Source organism: Rhea americana, unplaced genomic scaffold, assembly GCF_003343005.1.
Source record: "Rhea americana isolate MKP2758 unplaced genomic scaffold, rheAme1 scaffold_340, whole genome shotgun sequence".
Lineage (NCBI taxonomy): Eukaryota > Metazoa > Chordata > Aves > Rheiformes > Rheidae > Rhea > Rhea americana.
This window is the reverse complement of record NW_028186469.1, coordinates 406,675-424,276: the sequence shown is the minus strand read 5'-3', so window position 1 is coordinate 424,276 and position 17,602 is coordinate 406,675. Positions and strand designations below refer to the sequence as shown.

At 35.2% G+C, this 17,602-nt stretch overlaps 1 protein-coding gene across 7 annotated transcripts in view; it reads left to right on the top strand.

Annotated features, from left to right (window-relative positions):
* Window positions 1–17,602, top strand: part of SMARCA2 (SWI/SNF related BAF chromatin remodeling complex subunit ATPase 2) — a 108,526-nt gene that overhangs the window by 40,228 nt on the left and 50,696 nt on the right. For all 7 annotated transcript variants that reach the window (XM_085311431.1, XM_085311430.1, XM_085311425.1 and 4 more), the window contains 13 exons: window positions 527–580; window positions 1,352–1,482; window positions 1,689–1,749; window positions 3,895–3,995; window positions 4,262–4,409; window positions 6,035–6,198; window positions 8,078–8,144; window positions 8,621–8,731; window positions 10,371–10,613; window positions 10,906–11,019; window positions 13,054–13,161; window positions 15,602–15,688; window positions 16,635–16,681. In XM_085311431.1, coding sequence (XP_085167557.1) covers window positions 527–580; window positions 1,352–1,482; window positions 1,689–1,749; window positions 3,895–3,995; window positions 4,262–4,409; window positions 6,035–6,198; window positions 8,078–8,144; window positions 8,621–8,731; window positions 10,371–10,613; window positions 10,906–11,019; window positions 13,054–13,161; window positions 15,602–15,688; window positions 16,635–16,681 — 1,436 coding nt within the window. The remainder of the gene's footprint in view (window positions 1–526; window positions 581–1,351; window positions 1,483–1,688; window positions 1,750–3,894; window positions 3,996–4,261; window positions 4,410–6,034; window positions 6,199–8,077; window positions 8,145–8,620; window positions 8,732–10,370; window positions 10,614–10,905; window positions 11,020–13,053; window positions 13,162–15,601; window positions 15,689–16,634; window positions 16,682–17,602) is intronic.

Below are 17,602 nucleotides of genomic sequence, written 5' to 3'. Positions count from 1 at the left end.
TGCTTGTTTTTCTTGACAGTCCATTGACTGTCCTTTGTGATGTGAACCTATCTCTTTATCAGTTTTGCTGAGGAATAGAGTATCTTCTGAGAATGTCAGTTGATACATAATTTTCTATCACTGAAGTAAAAAGCAAATATACTCCATTAATATCCAGTGATACATACTCTTCTCAGCCTAAAATCTGAAGGAATATTAGGAGAAAAAAATGTTAACCTTATATTGATCATCTGCAGCTTGTTGATTTTTACTTCTTTCTGCCCAAGCAATTTTTGCTCTGTTAGGTACAATCTTTTGCATATAAAAACTGCCATTATTTACATTTACCTCCTTTTTAAAGTATGTTTTCTACTTTCCTTTTCATGTGACTCTGCATGCCTCTTTTACAACTTTAGCTGAGTTTGTCTCATGCCACATAGGCATGAAGTGAAACCTTGTTTATGTTCAAATTGCTTGCATTATATAAAGTACCCTTTTTATACTTATAAACTGTCTGTGGTATTTTTCACTTCTTGATCTGTTGTAGAAGGCTGAAGAAAATGCGGAAGGGATGGCATCTGGTCTTGGTCCTGATGGAGAGGTGAGAGTTTTGCAAGTTGCTTACCAGAGAGCGTATGCTGCCTGCTAAAGATCTATCACGCTATACCCTTTTTCTATTCAGTTATAGAAGGACTTAGAAAGTGTTAGAAAGTGTGTCTTTTAATTTTCTTCTGGCCTTACTTGCAATTTCAAGTGATAACCTGTGTTGATGTAGTTAAAGAGGTATAGGAAAACCTTTAATATAGTTACAGCTGCAGCTGGAAAATACACACATATTTCTTTTATTTCATCATTTATGAAAAGAGACTAAGTTTTATACTCTCCATGAGTGGGTAACCATCTTTACAAGTATTTAGAATCATTTTTTCAGTTTCGTGTTTGTATATATTATGAAAAGGTTCTTTAGTAATAGTAGCAGTAGTAGTAGTCAAAAAGTATTTAAAGTAGAAAATCCGTGATTAGACAGGACAAAGGAACTTCTTATTGCAGATATTCAACAGCTTAAATGAAGAAGTTGGGAAAGCTAATCTGTCTTCTTTCAGGGAAGCCAACAGTTATTTCAGTTTCACAGTGCTCTAATTTGTTTATCTGTAATACTGTGATATATGTGTGGATATTACAAACAGAGCTTTGTTACACACAAGAATATTGTGACTCAGTTTTGGCCAGGTACCATGTGGGAAGCTGTGGTTACTAATAATGAAACTTTACTACTTGTAAATTTTTCAGGTGCTTTTAGCTCTTTTTGTTACATATGACAAACATAAAAGTTTGATAGTCTTACGCTGTAGCATGTCATTTGAATTTTTAGCCCATAGATGAGAGCAGTCAAATGAGTGACCTTCCAGTCAAAGTGACTCATACTGAAACTGGCAAAGTTCTTCTTGGGCCAGAAGCACCAAAAGCAAGTCAGCTGGATGCCTGGCTGGAAATGAACCCTGGGTAAGTAGCTAGCACACATGTAAGTGGCTTTTCAATTTTGATTACATTGGTATTTTTCATGAGTTTCTCTCTTGTTTTTCTTCTTTTTTCACCTATTCCGTTCTCTTTTCAATTTATTACATGTAAGCAGAGAAGGAATTGTATTGAACCTATTCCCTTCCTTCTTTTGTATCACTAATTCCTATATTTTCATTTTATTTATACAGCTATGAAGTTGCTCCCAGATCAGACAGTGAAGATGAAAGTGGCTCTGAGTATGAGGAGGAGGTATGTGCCCTCTTAAAAAAAAAAAAAAAAAAAAAAAAAANCACACACACACACACACAAAGACCTTTGTGTCAAACAAATTCTTATATGACATTTATATGTCCTTATATATATGTTCTTGTCCCATATGACATTTTCCTCTTTTTCATAAGGAAGGAGAAAAAAGAAGTAGCAAGAACATACAAGAGCTTGTGAGAGCAAGAGAAAAGAAGCATGTTTTAAGTATAACGCCAACAGGAAAAAAATATTTTTTGTCACATTGTTCATTTCATAGTAGTTGCCCTTATAATTGTTGTAAATGCCTAACTGGTAACCTAGATGAGGAAGAGAAAAGGTTTTACTCTTGTCATTGATAAACATGACCCAGAGTATATAAAGAAGCGCCTATCTTATAATTCGCCTCAAGAAAAGACATACAGTGGCTTTGTGCTGAAGAAAGTTAACATCTTTTATCATTTGAAATCCTCTTGTATACATTATTAAATACTTTTCTACAGACAACACTACTTTGGTAGTCACAGCGTTGAAGCATCTCCCATTGAGATAATACGACAAATTTTATTGATTGTGATATAATTCTGACTCAGGTGGTTTTAGAAATTCCGAAAGTTCATCTGGATCATGTGCTAGAAACATGTACTGCAGCCCTAATTTACCCTAGCGCATGCTGGTTTTTGAGAGCTTTCAGGATGTTTTTGCTTTTTTTCCTTAATAATTCTTCAGTGGAGACAGGAGATTTTGAGGAAGAGGAAGTGGGACATAGGCCAGTGTAGTAAGGTACATTAGGCCAATGTACTTAGGTGCATTCATTTGTCCACTTGTGTGACAGCATCTTACATATCCTTTAGGACAAGAATATGCTTATTGAGGTTTGGCTTAACTTTGAGCATAGAAGTATTCATATTGCGTTTGCTTGAATTTTAAATTCAGTATAACATTTTAGGGATATATTGTTGGTAGTGGAAGCTCTAAAGACTGTAGAATGTGTTTATGTAGTGAAAGCTGCATTAGCAATTCTGAATAACAGAGTTGTTACTATATATTATGCTAATTAAAATACTAAGATTATGTCAGGGCCATATGCTCAAACTGTTATACCTAGACTTATTTGATTCAATATTTTGTAGTGATTTAAATACTTCATTACAAAAGTTGTAAAAAAGAATCTTAAGCTAATAAAAAAATAAACTAAAGTTCTGACCTTGTAGGGCCACAGTATTAGATACTGTGACTCATCAATACTAAAAGAGCATTTTTCAGCAGCATACTTTCTAAAGGAGAGAAAGACTGAAGAGTAGAGAAGAGCAATGTACAGTAGGCTAGTGATAGAACTGGGAATAGAATTTAGATACTGAGTGTAGGACTAGTCACTGTTAATATTGTTAAATCCTGCAAGGCACTCAATATTGAGGTTAGGTGGTGATGCATGATACCTGTTAGATTTGGACTACATCCTGTAATATTCTAGGATGAATGTCAAAAGAGATAAGCCTGCATTTTTTTTAGTAAAAATTTTTTAGCCTTGATTGTCTTTAGAGCTGGGGAAATAATTATAACAAGAATGCACCTGCAAAAGTCAGAGCACTGTTTTGTTCTGCTTTATTGATGAGAATTTTTGTTGTTGAACAGTACCCTTCAAATTTTTCAGGTACTGTTGAAGAGCCCTCAATAAATGCAGAATTTATCCACCTGTCATACATTGCAACTATAGCCAGAATGCAAATGAAATGATTTAGAGGAAAATAAAGATGTGATCTGTTTCAAAAAGTTAATAAATCAAAAGGCTAAACAGCAACACACACCATTTTTTTACGCAGTATTAAAATATGACATATCTAGAATATGATATAAACATATGGACAGTATGGGAATCCTTTCCATGAACAGGATAGACAGAACAAAGCTCTTCTAATAAAGAAACCATTAAAGAGAGAATACTTTCTTTTTCCCTCTGATACATTTTGTTGTGTTACAGTGCAATTTTGTTGCAGGATAGGTGTCAGTTGAACTTTCTGGTTCTGGTTCCTGTTACCATAAAACATTGTCCAATGAAAGCTACCAATAAGAACAAGAACGTTAGTTGAAGGTATGATTTAGGAAGATGGTGTGATCTCCAGTGCTTCTGTCCTTTTTGTGTCTTTATAGGATGATGAAGAAGAATCAAGCAGATTAGAAGCAGATGAGAAGATACTTCTAGATCCTAACAGTGAGGAAGTTTCTGAGAAAGATGCTAAGCAAATCATTGAGTGAGTGTTCTTTAGGTGCTGCTTTTTGTTAGGAATTATGATTTCTTACAATGAGGTTCCCCCAAAATAGGTTACTATAGATCTCAGTGAGTGAACATGGGCAGGAAAAGGAACATCATTATTTGGTATTGGCTTTGTACTACTTAAAGTAGCTTCTGTGCTCTGGGTGCACTCACTACAGCTGGGGATTTCCACTTAAAGATGTGTGGTCAAAAAACACCTGTTTTTTTGTGGGAATTTACCTTAGTTCTTCATGTGCTTTCCAGGACAGCCAAACAAGATGTGGATGATGAATACAGTATGCAGTATAGTGCTAGAGGATCTCAATCTTACTACACTGTTGCTCATGCGATCACAGAAAGGGTAGAGAAGCAGTCTTCCCTTCTCATTAATGGCACACTAAAACATTATCAGGTGAGAAATCTAGTTGGAATTGACTTAAATTTGCAAAAAAAACTCCTGTTCCAGAGCTGCCTGTTGGGTAGTGATGCTAGGCTGCTGCATGATATACCTCTCATTGAGTAAAACATGCTAAAATATTTAAGTTACAAAATATCTAAAATTTAGATTTTACTAGACATTTCAGTATGATACGTCAAAACCTATGACAAATTGCAAAATTTTTTAAAAATACAAGTTCTCTATTAGACTAGAAATCGGGGATTGTGTGGACAAAGCAATAATGCTCATCTTATAATGTTATCAATGATTGTATTTCATTCATACTACTTGAATAATATTATCAACTACCTGTACATGCAGCAGTTTTTTTATTGCAGACCAACTGTTTTATTTTTGCTATCCTTCTTTTGGACCTAGGATTTGAATTTTACTTACTGTTTTCATTTCTAGGAGGTTCTTTAAATTTAAGTATTTCAATGCACTGACAGAAAAAAAATCAGAAATTAAGAAAACATTTTACTATGAAGATTGATGTCTTGTGTTCTTTACAGACATACAGTAGATTTAGCAGCTAAGAATTTCTGTCTTCTGACAGAAGCGAAATTCGTGCATTACTGAAAATGTCCTTGGTGCATGCTTTCAACACATCTGCTACTCTGTACTTTCTGAGAAGCCACTGGGAGCTGCAACTTCTCAGCTTCTTTTCTCCAGGCAGGCGACTAGATTATTTCTATTTCCGCGTGAAAAAAAGTGTAATACTTTTTCACCAAGATGACATAAAGAACTTGTGTTTGTAGAGAACTAGGAGGAGGAGTGTTTCTTAATCATGCAGATGATAACAGCTGCTGCTTACTCTGCCCTTCAGCATCGCCTTCTATTAGTAGCTTGTTTAAAAGACTTAAAATTCAAGAGTTAAGCTGATTTCTCTTTTTCAAAGCACTTCAGTATTTTCATATCAGGCTCTTCACAGCAATGCATATTGGGAGGACAAATGACAGTGAACATACGTTTAAAAAAGGATCAGATGTATTATAGAGGAAAACCTTTTTCCCAGTAGGACAGTCTCAGGGACTCGGAGAACTTGTACCATCTCTATTATTAGGTGTTTGCAAGCCCGGACTGGAGATTGCCAGAGGTCCATTCCCAGCTGAATTGTTCTGTGTTTGTAGCAAAAGTCCCATCTGAATTTGAGTTCTGTTGTGGATCCCTAGCACTTCTACCTGTCTTACGTTGAGCTCCTACCAAAAAGAGAATGTTTAATTCACTAACCATTCCAGAATGTTATATAAAATAATTTTTCTGGTATCATTGGGAAGCTCTGTGGCTAAGATAGGGTAGGAGTCAGTCATTCAGAGAAATATGTCATGTTCTCAACTGTAAGGCTCTCTTCTTTTTTGCTGCAACATTGTCAATACGTTGTCCAGCGTGTGCATCGGAGGAAGAGGGATCCAATAGAGGCAGTCAGCAGCCTTGTTTATTGTGGGGGTGTTATGGAATGCAGATCCCTATACACGTACTACTTTTGAAGGAACTCCAATATCTAAGTAGGCAGGGACATGAGAAGCTTGCTTCTGTCATACTGGTGTTAATTACTAGTGTAGGTTTTAAATAACTGAAGTTATTATTATTCATTTCAGCTACAGGGACTGGAATGGATGGTCTCACTCTATAATAACAATTTGAATGGAATTTTAGCTGATGAAATGGGGCTAGGAAAAACCATACAGACTATTGCACTCATCACTTACCTGATGGAGCACAAAAGACTCAATGGCCCCTATCTCATTATTGTTCCCCTTTCGTAAGTAAAGAATTTCACTCTGTTATTATCATTCTAGGCATTGCAGAGAGGCTTATTAGCAAACAATATTTGTTTTTCACTTAATGACAAGAGAGGTGCATGGTGAGATTACACCGAGCCTGTATTCTGAATTTTCTTTGATCATTGTTTCCCAGCTGATTATCTGGCATTGGATGGGTGACCAGATGGCTAGTAAAAGCACTTGATTCCATTAGTTTAATTGAGCACTCTTTTGGCAAACTGTGTGATGCATTTACTGTTACTTAGTCCACATGTAAACCACAAGAGAGTAATCGTGTTTCTTTCATGTTACATGCCTGCAATTTTCTTCATTGAACTTTAAGTGTGATATTAAAAATTTAGGTTTTAGTTCTTTTAAAGGTGCCCCATCAAACATTAAATAATCGTACTTCAATGATGTTGGATAATCTTTTAAGTATTATGTAACTAGTCCTTGACATAGAAATATCTGTGATAATCAAAATCTTGGTCTCAAAATATCATCCAGATTATGATTATTTGTCATGTTGCTCCCTTTTCCTTGTTTCCTGGTTTTCCAAGATGCCACTTCTTTTGTAGTTTTTAAATACCTTTTCCTTTCTCTGAAGGCAAGATGTAGATTTTAGCTATTTGAAATGCTATGTTTCAAATGGATGCTGTTAGGCAGAATAAAACTACTGGGTTTGGAGGATTTGTTTGTTTGCTTGTTTCTGTGTGTACGTGGTAAATGCCTCACATTTGTGTGGAAGTTCTCTGGTGCTTTAATTAGATAATTCATCTACCAATCTTAAAATCAAAGAATTGTGCAGAGCATGTAGATGCATGGCACAATTGGAATATAATTTATTCATGGCCATTTATTGTAATTTCTTTTGAGGTATCCTGCCTTCTGGCTCTGCTGCGGTAGTTACTGACTAACTAACATAAATTCCAGAGCTGTGTCTAGTAGTATGGCATAGTATAAATAGTGATGATACAATATATGTTGTACACAAATACATATACATTGTATACATACACAAAATACAATAATATGAAAGTAATGAACTCTAGAAGAAATGGATGGGGCAACCCTATTAACTAAAACAAAAAGTGAATTGGGAGTGTTACTAAGTCTCAGCTTTCACAGGAATACAGTGGAACTCCCCCCCCCTTTTGTTTAAAGTAATCTATAATAGTTTTCCTTAAGTTTCTAACAGAAAGCGGCTGAAACTAACTCCCTTAGACGTTTTAACATATTTTTTTTTGCTGCCGTCTTCCTCCCCCAACATTATTACATATTACTGCTGCTGTCATAGGTCCAGTGAATTTAAGAATTCTAGCTCTTTCCTGCCAGCAGTCAGCTTAGCCATTTTGAAAAGCATTTATTGTGATCATACTGCAGAAGCAACACAATGCCAAAATAAAGCTGCACAGTGGCACTGGGTGGCAATAGCATATCATTACAGCAGAACACAAATGAATTCTGTTGAGACTATGTCCAAAAGGTTGCAACCTCAGTTTGTGGGAAATCGGTAGCACAAAATCACATACAAGTCTGTTTCTGTGCAGAGATCTTTCATCTCCTTAATACACCTAAAATACAAAGGGGTATGTAAAGCACTATTCTGAATTGGTTGTGAAGTGGCCCCTGAGATGAAAGACATTTTTCCCATTTTTTTCTGTTTCTTCCCCTATAAAAGATGCAGATACTCTTTTACAGTATATAAACTACTTATTTTTAGTACACTGTTAATTGTGGGGATTGATTACATGAAATTTATTGAAAATGCATTGAATATTCAGCAACCARATGGAAACATGGTGTATGCATAAAGTTCAGTGTGTTTTTACTAAGCAAATAATGAAATATATTACTTTTTCTTAACAATCTTTGTAGGACCTTATCCAATTGGACATATGAATTTGACAAATGGGCTCCTTCTGTGGTGAAAATATCTTACAAGGTTTGATTTGCTTTTTTATATGAGTAAAGTGAAAGGAATGAGAATAGAGCCTACTTTTCCTCTGTCTGTAGATGTTTGTAAGTTATTCACTTGTGAAGTTTTGTCATCTACTAAGCAGTGACAGTTAATATTCCTAAGATGATGACTGTAATAAACTGTAATTACTTTTAGATAATGAAATACGGAAGAAAACTGTTAATTATCACATTACAAGGCTTTTAACTAGAGCAATACAAATGATAAATACTTCACATTTTGTACAAAGCTAAATACTGTTTGGCTGCTTTAGTGCTGGTAAGGCCAAGTAATCACTAAGGAGACTAGACTGACACAAAAGGAGCTTAACAATCCAGGAGCTAGTCGGGGAAATCACTCTAGTGTATACTGTAGGTTCATGTACTTGCTCTGTGTCTGCAAATTCATGACTGTAAAGATCTGTGTATCTGTTTTATTTCATTCTTTGCTCTCTGTTTTAGGGTACACCTGCAATGCGCCGCTCACTTGTTCCTCAGCTTCGAAGCGGAAAATTTAATGTTCTTTTAACTACATATGAGTACATAATAAAGGACAAACATATTCTTGCTAAGGTAGTGATGAATGTCTGTCATCTCTTAATAGCAAGACCTTCAAGATACCATAAAACGATGCAGATCACAAAACACATTCTTGTTTTACAGAGAAGTCTTGTGTTGTTGTTTTATCTTCCTATGAAAGTTAAGCCTTTCATTTACTTTTCCATTCCTCTGTGTGTAATTGGACTTCTCAGTTGCCAGTTTTCTCCCTGAAGACATCAAGATTTTCCAGAATATGGCTAGTAAAATTTTATCAGTACTGTTGAACCCTCTGCCTTTTGAAAAGCAGGAATTTTTTTGCCTATTGCATAATAACATTTGTCCTAATCTATAGTCCTGACCCTAATATTCTTTTCATTCTGTTTCTGACCTGAAGCTCACTTTTATTAGAGCTTCTCCAGCTACATGATGTTTCTCCCCAAGTAGCTAAATATTTACATATATCATGAATTCGGTATCACAGTTTACTACACAGGACCCAGTTTTGAAAGACTCGCAGTCCAGGCCGCAGATAGTCTTGGAAATGGGATTAGTTAGCATCTGTGAAAGTACTTGAAGAGTATAAACTGAGGCCTTCCTAGTCATCTGGTCAGTGTGTCATAGCCTTATTGTGGTGCTGTAAATGCATATGCATACCCCATCATGTGACTGAAATATTTCATATATGTTCACATACAACAGAGGTATTATCTGACTTAGAAGAGCATGATCATGGCGTGTGTGGATTGACTTATGTATTTAAGTCACGTTGCCTAGGGTTCATGTATATGCCTAACATCTGGTGGAGGGAAATTTTATTTTAGTAACATTGCACATGCTTATCTGCTGTTTATCTGGTCCACTTTGCCAGTGAGAGAGTGCATAAAGCAGCAAGTGGTGCAGAAAGCTTTAAATCTGTAAGCTTGGCAGCTTTCTTGCAAAGATTGCTGTGAGGAAGTGTATGCTATTAAAACCGAAACAGCTGACATCAAGCTTCTGGAAACAGCAAGCTATAGAACTCTGTCACTGAAGTGTTTAGACTCAAGCAATGATCCATACAGTTCATCCAAAGGCACATAGATTGACCCTCTGTGTCCTACGACAGAAAATAATAGAGAACTTGGACAACTTTGTTTCTGTATCTTCCCTGGCTGCATTTAAGCTGACCCATTAAGAACTGGAAACTTTATATAAGAAGATGCACTGAATTTATCTTAATTATATTTCTCTGTTCCTGAATTAAAAGAGAGAGATTAGCTGAAACACAGCAAAGTTCAGGGTTGCTGTATTTTGAGAACACAGTTATTTTGTGTCAAAATGGTGTTGCCTCTTGTCTGTATTCTTATTTCAGACACATTTWTTTGAAGTTTTTCTACTCTTTTTCTTTCCTAGTAAAACATATTTTGGCCTTGAAGAGACAGTCACCTGAATTCCTCCTGAGAAATGGGAGGAATCAGCTGTTCATTGTTGCAAGTCAAGTTACAGATTTCAGCATACCTGTTTTTATTCCTATTTTTGTGGCTTGTAAGGCCACTGATACTTGAATACTGCCTAATTTGGCTTTTCTCATAAATGAGAATGACAGATGTTTCACATTTCAAATGTCCCTGTTTTAAATAGGTGGGAGTGATCTCAGTCTGTCCTGCTCAAACTTCACCAACTTTTCTTCTTGCAGATTCGATGGAAATACATGATAGTAGATGAAGGCCATCGAATGAAGAACCATCACTGCAAGCTGACTCAGGTCTTGAACACTCACTATGTAGCCCCTAGGCGGATATTGCTGACTGGAACTCCACTGCAGAACAAATTGCCTGAACTTTGGGCTCTTCTCAACTTCCTCCTTCCGACCATTTTCAAGAGCTGTAGCACATTTGAACAGTGGTTCAATGCTCCGTTTGCCATGACTGGAGAAAGGGTACTGTGGCAGAATTGTTCATCAATTGTGCATCAGAAAAAAAAGTATTGTGAAAAACAAAATTGAGTGTACTCTGAAAGAGTAATGTTTGACCTCTCCCTTTTACTTAATTAATTAACATAACTAAAAGCTACTTCTGTGTCTGTAAAAGTTTTAATTAAGTATCTCTTTTTTGGCACTGAGTCAGTTCATTTGTACAGATAATTACTGCAAATGCTTGTCTTTCATATGAGAGAAAATATTATATAGTATACTTGAGTTATCTTGCAGTAATTTTTATATACTTCTGTAGGTGGACTTAAATGAAGAAGAGACTATTCTGATCATCCGTCGTCTCCACAAAGTTCTTCGACCCTTCTTGCTGAGAAGATTGAAAAAAGAGGTTGAGTCCCAACTGCCAGAAAAGGTCTGCAATGAGAGAAGTTGTGGAAAGGGTTTAATACTTTTTTTTTTTTTTTTTTTTTTTTTTTTTTAAAAAAAAAAAAGGCATCTTATGATGCTTCTTTTTCTGACCAATGAGGAATCCTGGAGACCTGAAGTTTCTGCAGTCTTAGACATCCTCTTCACTCCTACAGTTTATAGTTTTGTTTCTTTTCTTATCATCTATGGCTTATATAAGACATGCAGCTTATTTTCGTAGTATTTGGTTTTGAGAAGTAACTGTTTGGCCATACACTGAGAGTTAGATTGTTTCTCTCCTGCTTGTGCTGAGTAGAACCTTTGCCCCCTGAATTATTTCATGGAAACTCCTAAAGGACTACTAGATACTATAAAGCAAGCAAAATAGGTTAACATGCTAGGATTTTTAAGTTGTGTGAATTGTTCCATTGAAATTCTACATTTTAACTAGGAGCTGTATCTCAGAATATAAAATTCATCTCTGATTTGAAAGATCACTACTTTTAATCTCCTGGCAGCTCATCCTGCACTAGTCTATCCTCTTCTGCAATCGCACATCTCCTTTTCCAGTCACCCTTCCCAAAAACTGCAACAACTAAAACAAAAAGTAAATCTGGAGGCAGGTTGGGGAACATTTGGTGCTAAAGTTGGGTAGGTTAAAGCCATTCTAAAAATGAAGTTGTTGCAAGTTTGTTATGAGTTGACTAACACTGGCTGAATGAACGAAGAGCTCTTTGTGCGCAGTGACACAAATGCTCGGTGACAGTATCTAAATGTTAGACCTGATTATTAAATTTCATTCTCATCTTTATAGTGTTATAAACATTATTACTGTTGTGACTTTCTGTTCCTTCAACGGTCAAATGCATGATACCCTCCTACACAACACTGATTTGAGAAGGAAGCGTGCTAAAATCTGTAAATACTACTGAAATTTTTATTGTTATTCCAATTTTTGCTGACTAGAGACACTGTATTTCATAAAGCCATTAATAGGTATTAGAGGAAAAGGATTTGCATGTAGTTATTTAGTGGACCATGTTTCATTCATTTCTGTATTTTTCTTAGCAAAAAATTTTAGTCCAAACTAGGGTAAGGACTTGTTGATTAACCCTGTTAATCAGTTCCATCTGATCTGAAAAGTCCTGATAAAGAAGTCACTAAATTAATACTCACTTCTCTTATCTCTGAGCTCATCCTTCTGTCTTTCTGTGTAGAAAATAACATGGTAATTTTTATTCAATCTGTTTATTAACCATTAGATAGTTTCTTTTAACCACCACTGGCAAAATTTCTAGCTATTAATCTGTCTTTATTCTGTGGTGATTTTACTTTAGTTTTTATTGACACAATTACTGTAATCTGCAAATTAGATAAGCGAAAAAATGTTGCATTAGGATAGAAAATCTTCATGTTCCTGGATAGAAGAGTGATGTACAGTAAACACCTGCTGTATTAAATACCGTTTTACCAAACTGAACTAGATGGTTAACTGATCCAGGAGGTTGTACATAATTTCCCTTATTTCTAGCTGATATTAAGGAAGACAGCATTTTTCCATCCCAACATCTGTAAGTAAAATGCTAGTAGGCTTACTTGTTTTGTGCAAGCTATACAGTGATGGCTGATGCTTTTATAGTGTTTTGCAAGTATAATATGAGTTCACAAGTTATTAAACATTCAGGGATATTTTAAGTTACATATTAAGCATTTAAATTAAACATTATACATAAAATATTTTCTTAAAATTATAGAAAGAAGTAAAAAATAAAATATTCGTGCAGCAAAACAGCACTGAATCTGCAGTTATGTTCTTAGAATCCTAATGTCTTGTAGTAACTGTGAATCTCAGACAATCTCTTGAGCTACCCATTCCAGTGCTTGCTGAATTGCTGCTCACAGAAATCAAAGATAATGTTAGGATACAGATAAAAGATGCATAGCTTTGTTGTTGGATGAAAAGAGCTTGCAGTTAGATCTTATTAACATTTTTGTATCGTGGCAGAATTTTACTTTTTTTTTGTATTGTTTTTTACACTAGGTGGAATATGTGATCAAATGTGATATGTCTGCTCTTCAGAAGATTCTGTACCGTCACATGCAAGCCAAGGGAATCCTCCTCACAGATGGTTCTGAGAAAGACAAGAAGGTAAAAAGGGAAGACTAGAACACCTGGGAAACAATGATACGATTAAATGCTAACTGTATGAGTTCAGTATTATAAAATTAATATGTAGGTTCTTACTGTGTGTATCTTTCATGGAAAAAAAATCTCTATCAGATACATTTTTTATTTTTAAAAATGGCAGTTTTTGCTTTATATTCATGAGGAAAAAATAATGCTTGTATTCACTGCAGTTACCATGCATTTCTGAGAACAAACAACACTTGAAAAAGCAGCATTTCTTTTATCTGAATTTAATCCATTAAGGAACCTGAATAACTGTTATTGTGTCAGCACAGTCTACTGAAGGTTATTCATCTTGTCTTCCAGAATTATTAGTTAAGCACAAATCTTATTTCAGTTTCCTAGGGTATTTTGTCTGCCTTCAAACATCCTTATAAAATCTGTTAATAAAAAGAATTTTAAGTGAACAATAATATTCAAGGTCAAGTAGATTCTGGACTATGCAAAGCAAGTGTTGATTACATTGCTGTGGGACTTTCCTTAGTCAAGTACCAGAGAAAGTAAGTTGCCATTCATTACCTTGTTTGCGTATACACATTTAGCATTACAATATCTGTGAGGTACCCTAAATTCACCATGGAAGTTCTTACAGTGATAACATAGAGACAGTGTAGAACAACTGATGTGTAATGCCCTGTCTTTGTAATAGGCCTTAATATGGCCCCATTATGTTTATATGAGTGATACAATGCAATCAAAAAGTATTTTTCCACCATCCTGTTGACGACGGAATTGCTACAATGGGTGGCGTTTACTGTTTAGCATCTTAATCTGTTTTAACCTCTTTATTTTGTGCAGTCAACTGTTTTATCTACGGTTAGTTATTCAGATTCTGGTCAAARCTGATACTTCTCTCATCAGATATTCTTTCATACTCATCCCCATAGTTTGAGTACTTTTTAAATATTAACTTACTTTCTTTTGTTGTATTTTTAATGTAGTTTTGTAGTTCTTTTTGCCCTCCAAGTTTCATTTTGCATCCTTGTCTCCTACTTGCCTTCCTTTCTGATCTCTTTCCTTTTACAGACTGCCTCAGAATCTTCTTTATTTTTTCCTTACTCACTCCTCCTGCTAGTTTTTTGCTTAAACAGGCCTAATTGTCTCTGCTGTTTTTGATACTCCTCCCTCCCCTGACTAGAGGTCTAAAATTTTTCCCATCCTTCATCATTATCTACTTCATCAGACTCTCTTATCCATGCTCCCTGGTGCCAGCAGAGGGGGGTAGTGGTTGTTGAGCACTCTTGGCTTCAACCATGCAACAACTACGGTCTTAGGAAAAAAATCCTGTCTTTCTGCAACTCTGACCTGGAACCAGCCCAGACTAGTGAGAATTCAGTAAGCTGCAAAGCTCTAGGAATTCTCATTTGAACAAATGCAAACTGCATTTTTGGAGCATAGTGGAGGGGAATTTGAGAAGAAGAAACAAGATTTAGATGTGTAAACCCCCATCTTCAAATGTAAATACCCTGGTCTAGAAATTAAGATTTGGCAATACTTTGCAGAGAAGAATAAAATATTACTAGTATATAACATGATAAAATAGTACACTTTTCCCTTTTTTTTTTGTCTTAGAAATTGCTGGATTGTATTGGCTGAGATTTTAAAAATAAATCTGAATCAGTCAAATTGCAGTCACTCTAACTACAATTTCCTAAAGTTACAACAAATGAAAATGGCACCTAAAAGAGGCTGACTTGTATGATTACGATCTAATTACCACTAGTAGACTTGGGTTTGGTAACACTGTATCTTATTAACTTTGGCACACACTGGTCAAACACCTAGTAATGCTTATTGTTCTGAAGATGGCATGGTTCCTTGTATCTGAATTAGCTATTGTCTGAAATCTATCGTGTTTTCAAATCGAATTTACTATAGAGTAGGTTCTGAGATTTTGTTGTTGTTGTTGTTAAATATCATGATGACTCATGTGATGTGGTCATTTTTACCTATCTAGAGCCCTGTATTTCACTTGTGCTGGAAAAAGAATCCCGTATGTTCAGTTAACTGCCAGGGAAAGATGCTGGAGGTTTGAACAGCATCTGGCTATTGTCATTCCCTGCCAGGAGTCTTCATACCCAATGTAATTCATACTAAGCAATACGAATATGCAGTAAGCAAGACAGTAGTTGCACTTCCTCCCACTGTGACTACAATAGATAGATATGAGATGCCTTGCACTTAGCAAATTACTTGCGGTTCTTTGTATTCTTTTTCTTTATGGATCATCCTCATGGTAGGTAAATTTGTGCAACAAGATAACTACACTATATTTTGCAGTTTCTGGTATTCAGTTTTGTCACTGAAATATCTTTGTGTCTTCATGTAAAATGTTTTTCAAAAGTTTCATTCATAAACTAGGTAAATGAATTCATTGGATTTGCATTATTTATTCCCACAGGGAAAAGGTGGTGCAAAGACTCTAATGAACACTATCATGCAATTGAGGAAGATATGCAACCACCCTTACATGTTTCAGCACATTGAGGTAAGACTGCCATTTTTAATTGCAAGAATCTTTTTGTAAGAATTGTAAGATCTTTTTTTTCAGATGGCTAACATAATAGAAAACTGATGTTGCAGTTTATATATGCAGGAGGGAATGTCCCTGTCTCTATCATTTGTGCTAGAAATGACACATTAAAATAAAGGGCTGGAATGAGTATGTTTTTCTAAGAAGGAAATGGAGCTGTCACCAGACTTTTTTTTGTCAAATCTGGAGCTTATGTTTAAAATAGTTATTCTTTTAAAGGCACTATCTTTAGAATGAGAAGCTTTTTGGAATTAAGATATTCCAGAGCAACATTGCATTACCTGTTGATATTTATAAAACTATATTTTGGAAACAGATAGTATTTCAAAGTTCTGTGTAGTAGAATCTTGCTGACTATCAGACTGTCAGTCTTTTGGAATATCTACTTTTTTTCTACTTTTTTAGCAAAAATGTACTCTCTATAGCATTGCTTATTAGAACCTAATGCTTCTAAGTACGTGAGTATATATGGAAATGTGTTGTAAATATATAACATCTAACTGCAGTTTATGAATAAATGGACAAGTACCTCCTGTGATATGTTGTCATTATAGTTTTGTTACAGTTTTTTATAGTTCTGTTACATGTTAATTCATAGAATTCAGTAATTTACAAGTGGATCTTCCAGTAATTAGTCTAAATTAATTAGGTTCAACAGTATTTTTAGTAATGCATTTAGTAAAATCCATACTGAGAGAAGTTACTCCTGTAAACAGAGAATTACAAATAATATAGGAAAATGTTAAGTAGAGTACTAGTGCTACAAAGCAGATTCCAAGGGTATGAATATAATGGTACTCAAGCCTCAACATTCATGTATATAGCTGATGAAAGTATGTATAATCATTAGCCACTGTATAGTCTATCTCCAATAATCTGTTTATTGTTTATAACTCTGCAGGAGTCCTTTGCTGAACATCTAGGCTACTCAAATGGTGTCATCAATGGGTAACTCTTCTTATTTTTCTTCCTGTTCATATATATTCTGTTCRAACTGCTGCATGACACACTACTTCTAGAAGATATATGGTACCACATTGAAGCAGTTTCTAAAATAAATATAATCAGTTCTAGAAATGCCGTATTTTAAAAGGAGCCTCGTCAATTTAAAGCTATTGCTATAGTCCTCAAGTCTAAGAGGTTGCCTCTTACTTGAAGGAATATTTCCTGAATTAGCAACTTAATGTTGTTATTATTCTTAAGGTTAATGAGGATCATCTGGGTTCTCTCTTTGAATTATGCTGAATCTATGCTGAATCTATGTTGCATCACTAATTTCTGAGCTCTAAGTTGTTTCTCTGACTGATGTGAAGGAATCTTGCATTAGCATTCAGCTAAAGCAGGTAATGGTTAGGAGAACTTGGGAAAATGGATTCTGAGTGATTTTCATCAGCATCAGACCGGTGATTTGTATATACGGTACTTTCTTTCACAGAAGAAAGATAGAACTTTCACAGTTCTTGGAACTGGATAGAATGTGGAAGAAGTATTTCTAGTTCTACAGAAAGCTTTTCCTTTATAGTGGCAAAAGCCCTTTTTGTTCTCCCTTTCCCACCACATAAATTATAGAAGTCACATGCAGGTTTATCATTTTTAGACACTGATATATTGCTAAAAGTACACCAATCCATTCTAAATTAGTGACAAGCTTAACACCTAGGCCCAGCTGCAGAATGCTCTCTAGCCTTCATTGCATAGGTTTGTGGTGTTTCCTTTTCTGTATTTATTATCCTTTACAATGTGATTCCCCAACTTCCATTCATCTTCTCTTTCCCTTTATTATTTTACAAATTAGTGAAATCCTAGCAAACTTTCTGTAGTGGTACCTTTTAAATTTCTTTGTTCTCAGAACTTCTGTAAGTACTGAAT